The sequence below is a fragment of the Galeopterus variegatus genome, unplaced genomic scaffold (assembly GCF_000696425.1).
Source record: "Galeopterus variegatus unplaced genomic scaffold, G_variegatus-3.0.2 Scaffold2047, whole genome shotgun sequence".
In the NCBI taxonomy this organism is placed as follows: domain Eukaryota; kingdom Metazoa; phylum Chordata; class Mammalia; order Dermoptera; family Cynocephalidae; genus Galeopterus; species Galeopterus variegatus.
The window spans coordinates 167,690-185,299 of NW_007728158.1; the positions used below are offsets into that span (position 1 = coordinate 167,690).

At 39.9% G+C, this 17,610-nt stretch overlaps 1 protein-coding gene across 1 annotated transcript in view; it reads right to left on the reverse strand.

Moving 5' to 3' along the window:
• The window catches only part of EXT2 (exostosin glycosyltransferase 2), a 180,644-nt gene that overhangs the window by 127,168 nt on the left and 35,866 nt on the right, over positions 1 to 17,610 (reverse strand). The window contains exons 3-5 of the mRNA XM_008580244.1: positions 10,105 to 10,670; positions 9,041 to 9,130; positions 3,093 to 3,209 (exon numbers count right to left, since the gene is read on the reverse strand). Of these exons, the coding sequence (XP_008578466.1) occupies positions 3,093 to 3,209; positions 9,041 to 9,130; positions 10,105 to 10,670 (773 nt within the window). The remainder of the gene's footprint in view (positions 1 to 3,092; positions 3,210 to 9,040; positions 9,131 to 10,104; positions 10,671 to 17,610) is intronic.

The window sequence follows — 17,610 nt, forward strand, 5'->3', positions numbered from 1 at the left end:
CGAAAAAAGACAAAAAGGAAAAAAAAAAAAAAAAAAAGATGCAATTCCATTTCAAAGAAACACCCTTAGCTACTACATTATGTTAATCGAAATGTTATTAGTTTTGTAGATCTGTTTATATTTAATTTATAAATATGTTCTAGTTTTGTAGTTGGATAAGCACACGGAGTTTAAATTTTTTTTGTTTGTATTTATTCAAGTTACATTATTAAAAAAAAATTAAAATGCAAGAGACTTGAATAGCCAGAAAAGCCTTGAAAAAGAAAAACAAAGTTGAAGGACTGACATTTACCTATTTCAAAACTCACAAATCTACAGTAATCAAGATAGTGTGGTACTGGCATAAGTTTAGACATACAGACCAATAAATTAGAATTGAGAATCCAGAAATAAACCCATACGTCTACAGGCAGTTGATTTTCAACAAGGGTACCAAGGCCATTCTATGGGAGAATAATCTTTTCAACAAGTGATGCTGAGACAACTGGATATTCACAAGCAAAAGAATGAAGTTGGACTCCTACCTCACACCAAGTACAAAAATTAACTCAAAATAAATCACAAACCTAAATGTAAGAGCAAAAACTATAAAACTCTTAGAAGAAAGCATAAGTGTAAGTCTTCATCACCTTGAATTAGGCAACAGTTTCTTAAATATTATGCCAAAAGTACAAGCAACCAAAGGAAAAATAGATAAATTAAAATTTATCTATTCATCAAATTATTTATCAAGATTCATCAAAATTAGGAACTTTTGTGCATCAAAGACATTATCAAGAAAGCGAAAAGCAAATACACAATAGGAAAAATCATATATCTGATTAGGGTCTAGTACCTGGAATACTTCAAGAATTCTTACAGCTCTACTTCATTGTCTTATAATAAAAAGATAACTCAATTTTAAAATGAGTGAATGATTAAAACAGCCATTTCTCCAAAGAAGTTATATCAATGGCCAATAAGCACATAAAAAGATACTCAACAACATTAGTCATTAGGGAAATGCAAATCAAAACCACAATGAGGTATTACAATGATCACAATGACCTACTACACATCGCTAGGATGGCTAGAATCAAAAGCAAAGACAATAACAAGTGTTGACGAGGATGTAAAGAAATTGGAACACTCATACACTGTGGGTGGGAATGTAAAATGGTGCAGCCACTTTGAAAAACACTCTGGGAGTTCCTCAAAAGGTTAAGCACAGAATTAACATAGACCTTGAAAATCCAGAATAACCTTGAAAAAGAAGAACCCAGCAATTCCACTCCTGGTACCCAAGAGAACTGAAAACACAGGTTTATAGAAAAGGTCATACATGAATGTTCATAACAGCATTATTCATAATAGCAAAAAAGTAGAAATAAGACGAATTCCCATAGACTGATGAATGCATGAACAAAATATGGTATATACACAATGAAATATTATTCAGCCAAAAAAGAAATGAAGTACTGATTTCTTGCTATCACATGGATAAGCCTTGAAAACTTTATGTTAAGTGAAAGAAAATAGATACAAAAGGCCATATATGATTTCATTATATGAAATGTCCAAAATAGGCAAATCCATAGAGACAGAAAGTACATTAATGGTTGCTGCTGGGGGCAGAGATAAGGAGTGATTGCTAAAGGGTATTAGGTTTATTCCTGGAAGGTGAAAATGTTCTGGAACTAACAGTGCTGATGATAGTTATAGAACTTTGTAAATATACTAAAAACCACTGAATTGTGAATTTTATGGCATATGAATTAATGTCAATTTTTAAAAATGATAAATTAAGTCAACTCTGGAAGTCCACTAAGAGAGAAAAATCCAGAATGATGATCTAAGCAACAAGTTCATAAACCATTTAATCTTTCTTTGCACTTGCCTAAGGGTAGAGGAAAAAATGTCTCAAGCTCACCTGGGCTTTACACATTGTCTAAATAACAAACTTTGCTAAACAAATGGCTAACATAAGTTCCAGAATTTTGTCCCAGGCCACATGGTAGAACACACATATAGGAGAGATATATCTTCTCAGGGAAAAAGTTCTCTTACTTCTCAAGAGTCCATAAAGGTTTCTAAGGGGAAGTCTGGGATGCTTAGAGAATGGTCTTAATATTCTCCAAACAAACTATTTCCTTGAGACCCATTTCTGAGACCAAATACTATGTGTGGGTTTTTAAATCTCAGCTGGTATGACAGTTTTAGTGTCACAACTTACAAATAAATCAGTCACTTTCATATCTGAGCACTTCTCATGTAAGTATAGGATGCTTTTATTACTGTCAAATTTGTTTAAAGCTCATTGAAATGTTCACCATGCAATAGCACAATTTTTAAACAGACTACAGCAAAAAACGTTAGACAAAAGGACCTCCAATTTCATGCTATCAGTCCTTTTCATTTACTCCCTCACATATTAAAATATGAGCCAATTATGTGCCAGACACTGGAGATACAGCAGTTAAATAACAGACCTGGCCTCTTACTTACCTGGCTCTGTACTTACAAAATCCAAAATACGAAGAAGACAGCCTTCAAGCAAGTTGCTACAATAGAGTGTAATGAGGCGTAATGAGAGTCACACTAGGAGAAGTGCAAGCTATGACAGCCTAAAGCAGGCAGCCAGTCCAGGGTCAAAGAAAGGGCTGCCCTCCCCCCCTGACCCATCCTGAGTAAGTGGTTTCAAGCTGAAACCTAAAGGACAAGCAGGATGTTAGACTGACAAAGACAAGGAGAGATGACAGTAACCTGATCTAGGGCAGAGGTAGAGCAGATGGGGTGCAGACAGATCTAAGAAATATTTAGGATGCAGAATCAACAGGACCTATTTTTTTGATATGGGAATAAAGGAGAGGAAAGAGTTAAAGATGCCACATAGATTTCTGGTTTGGAAAACTTGGTAGATAGCACTGCAAATTTACTGAGATAGAGAAAACTGTAGAATAAGTAAGACTGGGGTTAAGGTGAGAAAGATGGAAGACTCGAGGACCCTGGCCTAAAATAGATGCTTTTATTGCTGTGATACCAACCACACTAAACCCCATCAGCATCTCACAGATTCTGATTAGGCACACCTGGCTGTGCTGAATGCACCTTACCCTGGTCCTTTCTCTGGAAGATCCACCTCAGCTGACAGTGGACTATAGACAGGAATGCTGACATCGTAGCCTTGCCGGTAAGTCCATGTGGAAAAGCCACCACCAGCCAACAAAGCCCTGAAAGCAAAAAATTTTGTCAAACGATGAGTAAGAAAGGTCTTCATTCTGATAACTATGTGGAAAGGGACAGAAATTATTGAGTCTTAATAACAACATCAACAACAGCTAATGTTTACTGAATCTCTTTTCTATAAAGACACTGCTTAATGTTTTGCACTCGCATCCCCTGGACGTCAGCTGCACTCTATCCCTGAATGCCCAGCCTTCCCCCAGCATCTTAAATAATGTTTCTTTACTTTTCATTTTTAAAAACACCCTTTGAACAGCCCCTCTGCTACTTCATGCAGATCCTATTCATCTCTCCCAAACGTCATACTTTATTCTTAAACACATTTACAATAACGGCAATAATAACCAGTCTGCATAGCAAGATTGGCCGGGACAGTTACCTACCAACCCACTGATTGAAATCTCAGGAGATGACGGACCTGGAAAGCAGTGGTAGCCAGAGAGTATCACCTCTCACATTGCAAATACCCCAGCCTCTTTCCAATCTCCACCCCAAGCAGTCCTTTCTAGTGTCATCTCAGAACTACACGTCAATCATGTAGCCTCTGCCAGCTCTCACTGTCCATTCCAGACACTCAATCTTACTAACACAATTCCCTATAAAGGAAGCAGAGCCTCAAACTGGACCTTTAGTGCTTCTCCTGCAGTTTGCTTGCACTAGTTTTTCTTCTCCTTAATGAGAAAACAGTGACCACATTGTTTTAATTGGATCCAGCAAGTAGTACAATGCACTTCATTAGAGAAAGGAAGCAGGTGTATATCACACCAGCTTTTAGTGTATTCTGTCCCTGGGGCTGCAAACCCATCAAAACCACTTTCTGGGGCAGAGTTTTACCAGTTGCATGCACTGCACAGTCTAAGCCAAAATATCTCTACTGAGAAACCACATTTTTCACACTATTGATTACTACCAATCCCATCCCTTCCCTGATGACAACCTATATTCCCTTCTAACATGTCCAGTTTAAGTTCAAAGACTTTCATACCACTCGTGGAAATCCTACTCTATTTGCTTAAGCTTTATGAAACCAAGAACTGGTGAGTGAGGTAATGTGCAGGCTAGAAACCTCTCCAGCTGCCAGTCTACACTATAAACTGTAGTGACTATCCTTATACCAGCATACGGTCTTATTTTTCCTGATTAGCATACAGCACTGAATCCATCCAACATGAATTTGGACGGGTTCCATAACCATGATGGCAAGCAGACTCTGTGCGGGCCCCATGGTCTGTATGCAGAGAAGCAGACGTGGACCGAATACACAGCACCAGGCCGTCCAGGTAAGCCAGGGATGTGGGTGATTAGGCTATTCCACACACGGCCCCACAGGAGAGGGATATGTGAATGTGGAGAGAAAGGAAGCAGGGGTACACCACCCCAGCTTTCACTGTTACGCTGTCCCTGGGGCCCCAAACTTGTTATTCTGTTTGGAGGGAGGGGGAAGCGGTGAGATGGGCACTATGCAGTGGCAGTAGGAAAGTAGAAATCTGAAGCAGACCTTGTGTCACAGACCATACACATGTGATCTCTGTTCGTGACCTCAGAAAGAGCCACAGCTGCAATTAGTCAAACTGGCCTCATATCCGCCCTGCCACTAACAAGACTTCAACTTTAAGTCACTGTATCCTCTTCTGCCGAGATTTGCATAACATTATAATAGGGTAACTATTGTAAGCATCCCTTGCTTTTACAGAACACATGTTTTACATCGACTGAAAAATGAATTTCTGAGCAGCGCACTCTGTTTTCCCATTATGTATCCCAAAATCAGAGATCAGTTCCAAACCTGCAACAGACTGAATAGAACACCCGTGGCTGAAAAAAGTATTACTATGATGATCAGGCTCATGTCAGACCAAGTATTATATCACTCGACATGTTCTACAGCATTCTTAGCACTTTCCAGGACTTCCTGACTCCAGGACATCTCCTCTGCCACTGAGTCCTCCTCCCCACAGCTTCATATTCTCCATCCCCACTCCAGTCTTCCACTAATTTTCTCACATTCTCCTCCTCCTGCTGAGTATTCACAGTGCCTAAACACAGCTAGGCTGAAAGTTTATCCCCTGCTTTCCTTTAAACCATGCATGTAATCAGGTCTGCAAATTCCTCAAATATAAAGCTTTAGGTTTTGCACAAAACAAAATAAAACAAAAGCTGACCAATTCTATTGGTCATCCTTGTTTACTGAGTCAAAAAAACTGTAAAAAAAATTTGAGATAGGTAAACTTGAACAATGGCTAGATATTTGGTGGATATTTGGTGATATCAAATAACTACTGTTAATTTTTTTAGTATGATAATAGTATTGTAGTTATATTTTTTAAAAAGCTCTATCATGCAGAGATTCACATGGAATTATATAATGGTGTAATGTTGTAACATCTGGGATTTGCCTCTAGATAATTGAGGGGGAAGGGGAGATGTCAGACTACAGATGAAACAAGACTGGCCTCCTCAACTTGCTGATTCCTGAAGCTGGACAGTCAGCACATGAGGTTCACTGCACTAGTCTCTCTTCTCTTTTACAGGTTTGAAATGTTCTATAACCGGTTCAAATAAATAAGTATACATGCACATAAAAGTAGAAATCTGTGATACATGCAAAGAAAGGATATTAAAAATCCAAGATATTACAATGTAACAGAACATACCTGAGAAAACTAACATCAGTTAAGTAAGGCATTAAAGAGGTATAATAAGCCCCCACTTAAAATAAAATGGGTATCTATATGTGAATTTGGGAAAATATAGGAAATGGTCAGGGCCCCTCAGATGTTCAGAATCTTGCTGAGCATTTGATGTAAATATGCACATGCGCCAAGGTGGACCTTGGGTATTGTCTAATGTAATTGTGTATGTGCACCCAGGTGTCCTGGGTTATGGACTTAAGAAAAAAGGATGAGTGGCTCTGATCCACGGCGCCCCCTGCCCCCAGGAAGCCCCCCGGGGGGGGCCCACAGGGAGGCCACTACTGCTGCTGGTGTTGTTGCAAGCTGTTGCTGCCAGGCCCCCCAGGACCCTCCGAGAGGCCGCCACCAGACCTGTAAGTTGCTGGACCTATAAGCTGCTGCTGCAGTTGCTGAGGACTGAGCTCGTGTCATCCACCAGCAGCTCCTGGGATCTTTCCCAGTTACCTTACTGTGGACCTGTGTGTGAGGGGTCTGGTGACCCAGCCTGGCATGTGAGGATTCTGGTGATCCAGACAATGGGTTTGAAGGGTCTGAGTCCTAGCCCTGACAATGCAAATGGAAACCTAGTATAATGAAAACAATGAAACGTTTTGGCTTTAGCGTAGCTATTGCTTCAACCCGACAACTGGTATAGTTGTGTAGCTTTACAGTACTATGTCTAAATCCATAAAAAAAAAATCTAGAAAAATAAATAGTATTTTAACAGTATCTCTCAATAAAGGAGCAAAAACAGAGAAGGGGGTAAAAGCAGGTCTACATGTTTCTGTTTGTACACTTGCATATTGCTCAACTCTCATACAAAGTACAGTCGTCCCTCAATATCCTTGGGGATTGATGCCAGGACCTCCTGCACTTCAAGTTCCTGATACAAAGTAGTGTAGTATTTGCAAATAAACTACGTACATCCTCCTGTTTACTTTGAATCATCCCTAGATTACTTATAATACCTAGTACAATGTAAATGCTACATAAATAGTTATTATATTGTACTGTTTAGGGAATAACAAGAAAAAAGTCTGTTCATGTTCTGTACAGATGCAATTTTTTAAAAAAATATTTTCAATCCATAGTTGGTTGAATTCACAGATGTAGAACCCAAGGATACAAAGGACCAAATGTACATGTGTGCATATGTATGATTTCTAAAAATTGAAAATGAAATAAAAACAGATTTAAGCTATATATTTGCTAAACAGACATGTCCCTTCAGTCTATATCCTTTCACTTCCCTGAGTAAAATAATTTTTACATAACCACACCTACGACTTTAGACCACAGGAGATCTTAAAGCAGTCTAATCTAGCCCATCTGTTTTCTAAGTTCTGAACAATCTGATATGTGGATCCTGCTAAAACCATTCTGCACTCACTGTTCTTGCCTCCTCTGAATCCAGGAGTAAGAAAAAAGGATAAGAAAAATTAACAAACAAATCTACTATTCCTTACTCCAACCAGAAGGCCACCTAGGTTTCAAAATGAAATTTCCCACATGCAAAGATAAAGGAGGACTATATGGTGATTCATGACTTGCCACAGGATCACCAAAATCACTTACAAAAATACATGCATAGGAAAAACGATTTAACCTTCCTGATTCTTAACACCTAAGCACCAGGAAGAACTCAGACTTTCTCCTGTCTGCTTGACACCTTCCTGCAGAGAAATGAAACCTCATTTAACATGTGCACTTGATAAAAATAAAATTCATCTCCCATGTGGATGCATATACCAAAATGTCAGCGAAAAGTGGAATGTCCCAACCAGAAATAAGCCCTTCTGAAAAGAAACCCAGAACAGATGGTGAAGAAATTGCATTACTAACAGCTCTTTTCCTTCCCTCTGCTGTTTCCTAAAGTATTTCACTTTTCCAAACAACCAACTCCATAAAACAGTAGCCCACTCAGGCACAAACACACCTTCACTGGGGCTGGGAGCCAAATCAGAGTCACTCTGTGTTTAGCTGGTTTCTACAGAATTTGTGTGGCTGGACTGCCCTCTATTGTCCAAAATGTTTTCTACACCAAAGTTGAGGGGTGGTCCTGGGCATTTGTCTCTTCCAATGATAATTGTATTTCCAGATAGAAACTCAAAACTGACTCTAGATAAGCACTTAAAGCAAAGAAGGTTTAGATTTAATCTTCTGGGGAAAAGTAGTGCTAAGTGTAGATTTTCATAAATGACAATGTTAGCCTCTAACAAGTTGGACACAGCTGGACTCTCAGGCTGTGATCATGCTGATACTTCAGCTGTTACTTTTTTCAGTAATGACTTCAACATCAACAGTGAGTTCAACATCAGCTATAAAGACTGGTGATAAATGAGTTCCTATGTAAACTCTTATACCAATCCTACACCTGGGTATTGCCCAGGACCCTCATCTTGGGTCCAAACTTTCTGCTGTCCTCAAAGCCTTGAACCAGAACCTCATTCCAGAGCTTTCCAAGAAGCCTCTGGCCAAAGTGGACAGAGAAACATAGTAAATGAACTCAAAGTTACAACCATGCAATCATGGCCACCCCTACCACATGTGCCTGCTTGGTAGGTGTCACCAGAAAGGAAAGAAAGAAGGGAGCAGGAAGCAGGGCGGGGGGCGGGGGAGAAGAGAAAAAGGAATGAAGGCAGGCAGGGAAGGAGTGAGGGAGGGGAGAGGAACAGAAGGGAAGGACCCTACTGATTGAAACAGAGTAAATGATAATCAGAGTGCCCTCATTTCCCCCTATTTTACAGGCTTTAGGTATCTCTTTTACATATCCAAGCCCTCTTCCCTCAGTAAGCTGTGAGTCTACTTTCGGCAAATGCTCCCAAATTCGGAAAGAGCTGACACAAGCCAGTCATGAACCAGGCCTTGGGGGATGGAGTTGCTACACTCAGAAAAGCATAACTCGGACTAAGAAAACAGTTATTTTTCTGTTTGTTTTTAAGAGACTATACTAGGACATAAGCTCTAACTGGCTTTCTACAACAGACTTAAGCAGGTCTCAACACATCTAGGTCTTAAGGATAAAAATGACAATTTTCAAAGACAATTCTATTACAAAGTATGTCCCAGTAGGCATAGGAATATAATTTCATATGCCCAAAACGATCTTAGAAACCCATCACAGTGACAGCCCCAAATACCCATACCTGTCTCTGGGGACATCCAGGGCCGTGTTATAATCTGGGGGACCTCCAGGCAACATGTTGAACAACAGGTGATTTGTACCTCGATCCCACCTATTAAGAAATTAAATATGTAGAAGAATTCACATGTCAACTATGAAGAAACAAGACTCAGTCACTGGATAACAAGTAGCAAATATCTTCGACAACAAATAGGGCCATTTCTCAGATATGCAAAGTAAATTCCTGGAAATCCCAACAGTACATCAGGCACTAGTCTGGTTCCTAGAAAAAAAAATAGATGGATGTGTACTTCAAGCTCATCTACTACAGAACTGTTTCTAATAATAAAAAACTGAAAACTACCTAAAAGTTCACCATTTGGTTAAAGAAACAAAAAATAAATACAAATGAATAATAAATATAGAATGCTGACTAAATATATTATGGAACATTTGCAAAGTTGAATACTACACAATCCCTAAAATTATATAATAAACGAAGATAAAATTATTTGGAAATATATTCACGATATATTAAGGGGAAAAAGGCAGCCAAAGAGTATGTACTGTGTGATCCCATTCTTAAAAAGTTTATTTATACTGGTGTGTGTATATATTCTTTATACAAAAGTAACTGAAAAGTAACATCAAAATATTAATAATGGTTATCACCTAAAGGCAGGATTATGGAATGAGTCTTACATTCTTCTTTTTGCTTACCTGTACTTTCTGATTTTTTTATAGTGAGCATGTATTATGTAAGTAATGGGGGAGACGTATTTAATTTAAAAGAAAAAGTATGCGAAGAAGAGCCACGCCTTAGTGTGTAAACTCTAAGAAGTTGGGAACCCATGGCAGTAGCTCTGGAGATGGTGGACTGCTCTTCACAGGTACAGATGCGCACAGCACAGGCCTTGGGCCACAAGTCAGTCACTCAGACATCCTCCCCCGCCCACCATGAGAATACAGACAGCATCTAGAAGCCAGCTCAGGAGGAGAAACATTCCTATCCCTCTCCCTCCCTTCAGTTCCCTAAAGGACCATTCAAATATCCCTTGGGCTGTGGTCTATAAAAGTGTTAGATACCTAGAGAGCTGGGCCAGTGCCTGTGCTGTCTCCTTGATGTGGAGTGTGTTCTGGTTAAGCACATCAATGGACGGGACAAACAGGCAGGCCCGGTTGATGTCGTCAGTATAGTAGTCACTGTCTGAGATGGCCGTAAGCAGTTCATTATACTCCCGAGAGATGGTGTTGCTGACTGGGACACCGAAATCATCCACATACTTTTTCAGAGAGTAGATGTACACCTTGATTTTGTTTTTTGGGTTGAAGCCACAGCGGTAGACATCGAAACACGTGTGCATTCTGCAACTGAGATCCCCCCGCTCTGGGATGGGACTATCAGCGGGCAGCCTGACCACCGGCACGTCGCGGATACTGTGCTTCTCCACGTTCCAGTCATTTGAGGACTCGATGGAATGAGGCCAGAACTGAAACATGCCAGTGGCAATGAGGCCCAGGAGGACAACAGAGAAGAGGGTGATGTAGTAGATTCGGTGCTTGGTCTTCATTCTTGGGATGAGGGCAGGACCCCGGATATTGTACTTGACCGACGCACACATAATGACACCGACAGCCTCTTCCTCACACTCCTGGTCACCAGGGAGAGAAATGAGAAAAATCAAGTATTCAGGGTGGCAAATGACACTTGAGAGGACCATTCAACTTTTAATATGCCTACTGCTTTCCCTTAAGTGGCTTGATAAAATAACAAAAAGGGATTTTTGATACTTCTTACAAATACATATTCAAATATATATTTGTATATAAATATATGGCATATGATAGAATTTAATATTTTAAAGTACATATAAATATCTAATATAAATATCAATACATAATATAAAAATGTAACTATACACTATAAATGTATATTCACTTAAAAAAACCAAAAGTGGAATAGCTGAAGATGGTTATTTTGTTGTACAGTCGTTCCTCCCTTACCCATGGTTTCACTTTCCCCAGTTTCGGTTACCCACAGTCAAATGTGGTCCAAAAATATTAAATGGAAAATTCCAGATATAGACAATTCATAAGTTTCAAATTGTGTGCCATTATGAGTAGTGTGATAAGATCAGGTGCTGTCCAGCTCCAGACCCCCAGGATATGAATCATCCCTTTGTCCAGCATTTCCCTGCTGAATTCACTACTGCCCATTAGATGTTGGTCACTTAGTAGCCGTCTTGGTTATCAGATCAACTGTCTTGGAATTGCAGTGCTTGTGTCCAAGTAACTCTTATTTTATTTAACAATGGTCCCAAAGCACAACAGTAGTGATGCTGGCAATTCAGATATGCCAAAGAGAAGCTGTAAAATGAAAAGGTGAAAATTCTCAACGTAATAAGGAAAGAAAAACATCGTATGCTGAAGTTGCTAAAATCTACGGTAAGAATAAATCTTCTATCCCTGAAATCGTGAAGAAGGAAAAAGAAGTTGTATATATAGGGTTCAGTACTATCCGTGTGTACTGGGGGTCGTGGAATGTATCCCCTGTGGATACGGAGGACTACTGTATTTTGAAACACTTGTCTAATATAAAATGATGCTTTAACCTGGACAAACTGATGCTTGGTTATTCTAAAATCTGTTTTCATTCATTTATTCATTTAAATCATTTTTGAAGCACTTACCATGCACATGAAAGAAACAAATATGAAAGCAAAGGCCCTACTTAGAACTGACATTCTAATGACAGAGAAGACAAAACTATAACAAAAAGCACAATGTAAAAACACCACGAGGAAAGTATCAATAAAGTGCAAAGGGGGATCAGAGAAGAAAAGATTAATCTTTAATCTTTAAGTAAAACATATTGATGTTTTATAATGAAGGTGGTAGGTAGCTCACACATCTAGATGGAAGAAAGGAAGGAAGAAAGAAATGAGGTAGGAGAGACAAAGGGAGGGAGGAAGACTAACAGAGGGACGGAGGGAGGAAGAAAAAGAAGGGCCAGTGTGGTGGATCCCTTTCCAGAGATGGACACCAACAATCCTTCCCGTCCCTGAATGAGCATGATACATTTCCAATCAAAAGGCAGAATCCACCTCTCTTCCCTCTGTCCCTCTGTATCTGAGCTAGCTTTGTGATCTGCTCTGACCAAGAGATGTGGAAGAAGTGACATTCTGGGACTTCTGAGCTCAGACCTTCTTCTTTTGTCCTCTTGGATACCAGCTCCAAGAGGAAGGAAGCTGACTACCAGTGGAAGGTGACCTCAGGGAGACCCCAGTTGAAACCACATGAAGCAGAGATGAGCCATCCCCACCAAGCCCTGCACAGATTGCAGAATCATAAGCAAATAAATGATTGTTGCTGTTGTTTTAAGCCACTAAGTTTTGGGATGTTTGTTACACAGCAATAGATAAACAAAACAGCCAATAAGCATTACTGACTGAGATATTAAAAACATTTCTAGTCTTCACCTGAAAATGTAGAGTTCCCCTGCAGACCACAGTGTAAGATCCTTGCCAAACCTCCCCCATCTGATGCCTAGATACTGTGAGGGGAGGGCAGGCCTCGAGTGTGCTACATCATCTGTCACAGACTTGCCATGGTACTGCAACAAGCTATGCACTTTGCCACTCCACAGGTCAAAATCCCAGTCTACAGAATGGTCTCATTCTACTCATTGAGCTTTTAGAAAAGCTATTAAGATAAAAGGAAGTAACTGAAACGCTTATAGACCCTCTTAGGGTTTACCATCCATTTTCACATCAGGTTAATGGAGCTCTCCCCATCACTGCTCACACGGTAAAACTGCTTCCTGCCTAGTTAGCTGAGTACCACCAAGCCTTGAATGTTGCAATCATTGTCAGCTTTTGGGGTAAAATGTGCTGAAGAGTCATGGATGATTTCAACTTGTATCTCTTTGACCCCATGAATTGGAACATATCAAGGAATCTGCTTGTCACAGACTAATGTATGAAAGTTCATACATTTTAAGCTTCAAGATTATCATCTGTGGGGTATTACATCAGTCACTCAATAAATGCTCATTGATTCTATGACAGAAATGTGGGCATGAGAGCTATTTTACCTTTTCTGTCATTCTAACAACCAGGAGAATATCCCCAGCACACTCCCAGCCCTTCCACCTCCAGGCCATTGGTATGGCTTCCTTGCCACTCTTGCTGTCCCTCCCGGAGTTCACAGACAGGAGGTTTTGGGACAAATGCACGCAAGGAGCTGTACTCCACTGGCTTGTTTTAAAACTTTCCAATAAGATCTTGAGGTCTACTTATATACTGAGTCAGTGGTTCTCACACACTTCAAGGGTAAGAATCACATGGGAAATTTGTTAAAACACACATTCCTTGGCCCCACAACCAGACGTTGTTAGTAGTAGGTTTAAAACAGGGTCACATGGGAGAGCGTGGTGCCGATAACACAGGGTCACAGAATCAGTTAATTAGCAAGCTCCTCGGGTGTTTATTTTGTGCAATCAGGCTTGAAAACTTGGCTAATATTAGACATACTCCCTTTTAACACAGTAGTTTTCAAACTTTTTTTTACTAAAATCCACAGTAAGAAATACATTTTATATTGTGACCCAATATAGACAGATGTGTAGTGTGTGTGTGTGTGTGTGTATCTGAAATAAAAGTTTCACAAAATAATGCTTAACCTTACTTAGTACATAGCACTAGCCATAGAACATGTGATAAACTCTCTATTTTTCTATTTTGTTATTCTACTGCTTTTTAAAAAATTCTGGCCATAACCTACTAGGTCAATTATACCACCTAGTAATGGATCACCTATAGTTTGAAAAATACTGTTTTCACAAAACCAGTGCTAAGGGAACAAAAATAACATTCACACATGAGCTTTACAAGTTTTCATCAGTTGCAGATTAACTATGAAAAAGACATATCACAACAAAATAAGCCTAAATATAATAGAAGAAAATAATAAAAGCAAAAAAGTTAATTAAAAAACAAATTAGAAATGATCAACAAAGCTAAAAGTTGGGTTTTTTTAAAAGACTAAGAAAACATACATGTGACAATTGTGGTAAGATTAATCAAGATAAAGAGAAAAAAGGCACAAATAAATATCTGGAATGAAAAAGGGTACATAATGCTAAATGCTACAAATATTTAAAAGATATCAATGAACTTATATTAATACATTTGAAAACTTAGATGAAATGGAAAAAATTCTTTTAAAATACACTTATCAAAAGAATATCAAGGAGAAAGAGCAAATCTGAATAGTTACATAATATTAAAGAAACTGAATCAAAAGTTTAAAAATCTCCCTATAAAGAAAATCCCAGGCCCAGTTTTTCTAAGTTCCCCCAAATAGTCAGGAAACAAAAATTCCAGTTTTACACAAATTATTCCAGAATTCAGAAAAAAGGGAAAAAAAAAAAAAAAAAAAAAAACAGGAACACTCCTCAGCTCCTTTTACAAGGCTTGCATATCCTTAATACCAGGATCTTAGAACAGTGGTTCTCAAAGTATGGTCTGGGAACTCCAGGGGGTCCCCAAGACCTTTCAAAGGGTCTACACTATTTTTATAATAATGCTAATTTTATAGTATTTGCTTTTTTCACTCTCATTTTCCAGAGGCTACGCAACTTATGACATTGCAACAGACTGAAAGCAGAAGCAGATATGACAATCCAGACCCTCTTAGGGTTTACCATCCATTTTCACATCAGGTAAATGGAGCTTCTGTTAAGTTTTTCCAAAAATGATGAAAGGTAATCAACTCACAGATTACAGATGCTCAACTTCAAGCAGAATATATACAAAGAAGACTCCACTTCATATATCAAAGTACAAAGGCTAAAAAGAAAGCTATATATATATATATATATATATATATATATATAGCTGTATGCTATATATATATATATATATTTAGCTGTATGCTATATATATCTATATAAAGCAGCCAGAGGGGAGAAAATCTATCCAAGGTAGATTTAAAAACTAAAGATAAAAGGCAAGACTATAAACTTTTCAGAATGCAATAGAGAATATTTATGAATTCTGGCAGAGAATGATTTCTAAAACAACATAAAAATGTGTAAATCATAAAATGATAAAATCACTGTTATAAGAATTTTTTTCATCAAAAACACCATAAGGAAGTAAAAAAACAAGCTATAAACCTGAAGGAGATATTTGCAGCACATATAACCAATAAGGACTAGCAACCAGAATAAAGAACCAAAAAAAAAAAGAACTCAGAACAAATCAACAAAAAACAGAGGCATAGACAAAAGACCCAAACAGGAATTTCACAGAAGAGGGGGAAAAATGGAACATCAACATTTAAAAAGATAATTAATGGTCAGGGAAATTAAAACCACAATGAGACGTCTATACCCGTCAGCACAGGAAAATATAAGAGTCGAACACTACCAACAGTTGGTGGAGACATGGCGCCATGGGAATTCCCTGGTAGGAATACAAACTGACTCCAATCCCAAGTGGACTCAGCAGAAGTGCTGGAAAAAGGAGGGGACTGATACCCACTATGTTTTGCTTGCTACCAGACATAGTTTGAGTTCCCCCAATCCTCTGCCAAAAAAATAAGTAAATAAACAAATGGAGACAAAGACGGGGTACAGGTGGTTCACTTACTTGGCAGGTGATCCCAGAAAGCCAGACTGAGGAAGCAAGGAGAGAGGCCGGGAACAAGGGAAAGCCAATAATGAGTGTGTTATTACACTGGTTACTGCTGTGGGCAACAGGGCTCCTCTGATGACCCATGTAGAGGACACTTTGTCCCTCAGAAGGATGGGAGGCTGGGGTATTTTTCTGCAACTCCTATCCACTACTGGTTGGGGGTTGCCTGGTACTAGCACCAGCTTAGACCCTGTACTCAACCACCCCTGAAAGTTCTGGATATTATGCTTTCCTTGCTGTACAATTACTCTGATAAAGAGGTGTAGTTCTCTGGAGGAAGGATGGGGGAACACCTGTCTATACTTGCAGGGATGTTTGCAAGATCCTTCCTCAAAAAGATCCAGACTCCCCCTCAATCCACAGGATATGGGTCTGAGAACTGACTCATATCTGAAAAGTAGGTAAGGGATAGTCATTTTTCCATTGCAAGCAACAGCTGATATTAACATTCACTTGCCAGCTCTTGACTATTTCCCCTGGTTATACAAGTCAAGCAATACCCTAGTTAGCTGCCTGTCTACACCGCCCTTAGGAACACCCTGGTCTACAACATCACAGTGGGTCTAGATATCCTGGGTTATGAGTTTGGCCTTGCTGTCCCTGCTACTTCAGAATTCTATCTTCATTAATATTTGGGAACCCAGTTGCATGGTAACATCTCCTAAAGTCAATCCTGGTCTACAGAGGACAGCCAACACTGAGCTTCTTAAAGATGCTGGTCTTCTCACTGGGCATTTCATATTACCAGAGTGAATGGAGGGGGCTCTCCTAGGAACATGGGCAGGTGGTACATCCCTGGCCTCACATAATAAATCTATTTAAAATCTCCACCTCCCTGAATCTTCTGATTCCTTCCTCAGTACTTTGCCAAGACAGTTCTTGACACCTCCACCTCATTTATTGCAGGCCAGGGTTTCTTGAACTCAGCACTACTGACATTTGGGGCCAGATAATTCTTTTTTGTGGGGAACTGTTCTGTACATTGTGAGTAGCTTAATATCACCTGGCCTCTACCCAGTAGAAGCCAGAAGCAACCCCCAGTTATAACTACCAAAAACATATCCAGACACTGCCAAATATCTCCTGGGGAGGTAAAATCACCCTCAGGTTGAGAACCACTGGTACAGGCCATTGTCACATCCAAGCTTCAAGGAGCCTGCCCAGCAGCACATTAGGACTAGCTCTAGCTGCCCTTGCTTGGTCATTAAATAATGAATCATGAGAGAATGCTCCCATGTCAACAGATTCCCTCCTGTCCAGCTTTATATCCCACCACTTCCCCCACGTTTGGCCTAACGCCCTCAAGATTCACTCCCACATGTGGTCCCCCAATTCCTACTGGTCCATGTTAGCCAGGTCGTGCAACTCTTTCAGGGACTGTGCTTCCCCGCTTAGGCAATGCTGAGATCTGAGGGGAGGTGGAAGCAGATCTTGAGGAGGACAAGCATCATTTCACAAAGTATCTGCCTCAGGTGAGGGCTCTGCCTAGTGCCCAGGCAAGGAGAGGCTGTTCTCCTCTACAACAGAGAGGGGATACCTCTGCTGGCCAGAGGACCTAAGCAAATCTGGGAGTTCAAAGTTCTTCATGTCTCTACCCGTGTATCTCCATCCCAGGTCTCAGGGTCTCACTCTTTCCTATAATTGCCCTGACTTTAGCAGAGGTAACTTCAAGGCTGTACATTCAGCTTCCTTTGCAAGTCTGCCATGATTATGATTAAGTTCCGGGCCTGATCTTCAACACAGTCTGCCCTCCAGCTGCAGGAGATGCTGCTACGGAGCCTTCTTTCTTTCACAACGTGCCCTGAGTTGATATCTGCCGGATGCGAGCCTGGCATTATCTTGCCCCAAGTCTTCCAAGGGGTATAACAAGAGCCAGCCAACTCCCCTGTCCTTA